Here is a 2,121-nt window from a genome sequence, read left to right on the forward strand (position 1 = left end):
AAGCATTGAATTTATTAACATAGTTGTATGTGTTATACATATAAATTTTCAAATTTATCCAATATCTTTATCATAGAAAAAATATAAAAGTGTTTAAAATGACTTAAGTATTGAAATTACGAAATGTTTAAAAACCGAATTCAAGATTAATAAAAATTTATACACAAATTTTTTACCATTTCACTTACGATTTGATATATTTTCTATATAATTATTTTTGTCCGCATCGTAAACGTGTCATAATTTAATATATTTGGATGAAGAGTCATATAGGAATAATTTAATAATCGCTATTGAGCAGTTACGTAATTTACTTTAAAAATATAACAACTAGTGCTTGCCATCTGCATGACTAGCTACGTTTATGAATTGATACATATGTTGTCATAATCTCTTAATTATTCAACAATTAATTATAAAAAAAATTCTGTTTATGGATTGATGGATATGTTGTCATAATTTTTTTATTCAACAATTATTTATAAAAAAGATTCTGTCAATTTTTTAGTTTAATGGTAAGAATATGAACTAACAATCGATAATTAGAGTATTTATCATCTTAGATGTGATTTGAATTTGAGTCGTGTTAGTTGTTGTTTGGGTTTTGTCTTCCTCTTATAGTTTATTAAAAATTAACTGTTCAATAGATCTTGTTGTTAAAAGAAAAGTGGGTTATATACTGGGCCCAATATCATCAGTGAGGTTTTAAGTACCTGAAGTTAGCTTAAAGCCAGAATATTATGGTATATTTGGCTTTGTAAATCTTTAATTTACGTTTTACAGATTTTGTTAACAGTTTATATATAATCTATTCATGTAATTAGTGCACGTGTTAATAATATGATTCAAGTGATTTTTAGTGTTATATTCGAACTGGTATTTGATGCTTTATTTATAGGATATTAATTAATACTGGGAAATAATTTGAAGACATCTGATAAAATTAACCCCAAAACCCAGAAAGCATGAGATAATGGAAATCCAAAAGAACCTAATATGAAGGAGCATAGGAGAGTTTGCGAGCATTATAAGATGGAGCCTCAAGACTGTGATGATCACAAAGATAACAACAATCGCAAACAAAGCGATCATCGTTGAATTTGCACTTGCCCCAAGCCTTTGTTTTTGGATGTCTTAAGGCACAATGATGCTCACATTCTGGTTGATTGCAAAGAGAACGTGACAATGGTGGTGAAGGATTGTCTTCCTCGCATACCTTTGTTATACTTTCACCTATAAAAACAATTAGGGTTAATTCAACCAAATGTTTTGAGATATAATAAAACAATGATGATGTTTGAGAAACAAAAAGAAAACCTCCATGGAAAGAGACGAGAACAATGGAGAGGATTATCAAAATTACTGCCATGGACTTCATTGTAATTTGAGTTGAGTTTTATAAAGAGTCTAATTTCTGTCCCTTTTATGGGGTTTAAGGAAAGAAACTGTGTAAATATTTTTATGACAAAGGTTAAGTAAGTTTCATGAAGTTTGGAACATAAACCAGTTACGAAAGACAATTAATGTCAAATTAATTTATAAGCACTAGAAGTTATGACATTTATGAGAAATGTTTTAACTTCAATTGGAAAACATTTATTGCCTTAGCATCTTCATCTGTAATCTCTCCTTCTATATCATCTGCCTGCCACATCCCTTCTTCCATATTCATACTTTGAGCAAGCTTTCTAGGTAAATTATTACAAGGAGTTAGTCCTTCCTCGAGTTCCAGCAGCCTTCTATTGGATAACGTTTTCGGTCACACTGTATTTATCGCAATTATGGGTATGACAGAAATTACTATGAGGGTAGTCGTGAATTTTTTTCAAAGCCGCACACTTTATTGTAAAAAGTTATTTTTAATGATGTTTAGAGTAATTTGTGATACTTATAAATTTTTATTTACATGTGAATATAATTTATTGAAAATTTTTTTAAGTTTATTAATACAAATACAATATAATTATAAGTATAAATATATGTTAGAACAATTATAATGTAAAATTAAGTTAAAACAAAGCATAACATGTTAAAAAGAATCGGAAGAAATCCACATATGATATATAGACATGATGAAATTAATACCACATATAAATTGAAGAGTGATGTGTTGATGGAGGA

General features: G+C 28.3%; 1 protein-coding gene across 1 annotated transcript; it reads right to left on the bottom strand.

The window, feature by feature from the left end:
• Nucleotides 1-882: 882 nt before the first annotated feature.
• On the bottom strand, nt 883-1,427 carry LOC107950902 (uncharacterized). Its single transcript, XM_016885815.2, has 2 exons — nt 1,318-1,427; nt 883-1,233 (listed from the first exon to the last, which is right to left on the bottom strand). Exons 1-2 carry the CDS (start codon nt 1,376-1,378, stop codon nt 992-994), a joined length of 303 nt encoding a protein of 100 aa, XP_016741304.2. The 5' UTR covers nt 1,379-1,427; the 3' UTR covers nt 883-991.
• Between the last annotated feature and the right edge of the window lie 694 nt (nt 1,428-2,121).

Source organism: Gossypium hirsutum, chromosome D03 (assembly GCF_007990345.1).
Source record: "Gossypium hirsutum isolate 1008001.06 chromosome D03, Gossypium_hirsutum_v2.1, whole genome shotgun sequence".
NCBI lineage: Eukaryota > Viridiplantae > Streptophyta > Magnoliopsida > Malvales > Malvaceae > Gossypium > Gossypium hirsutum.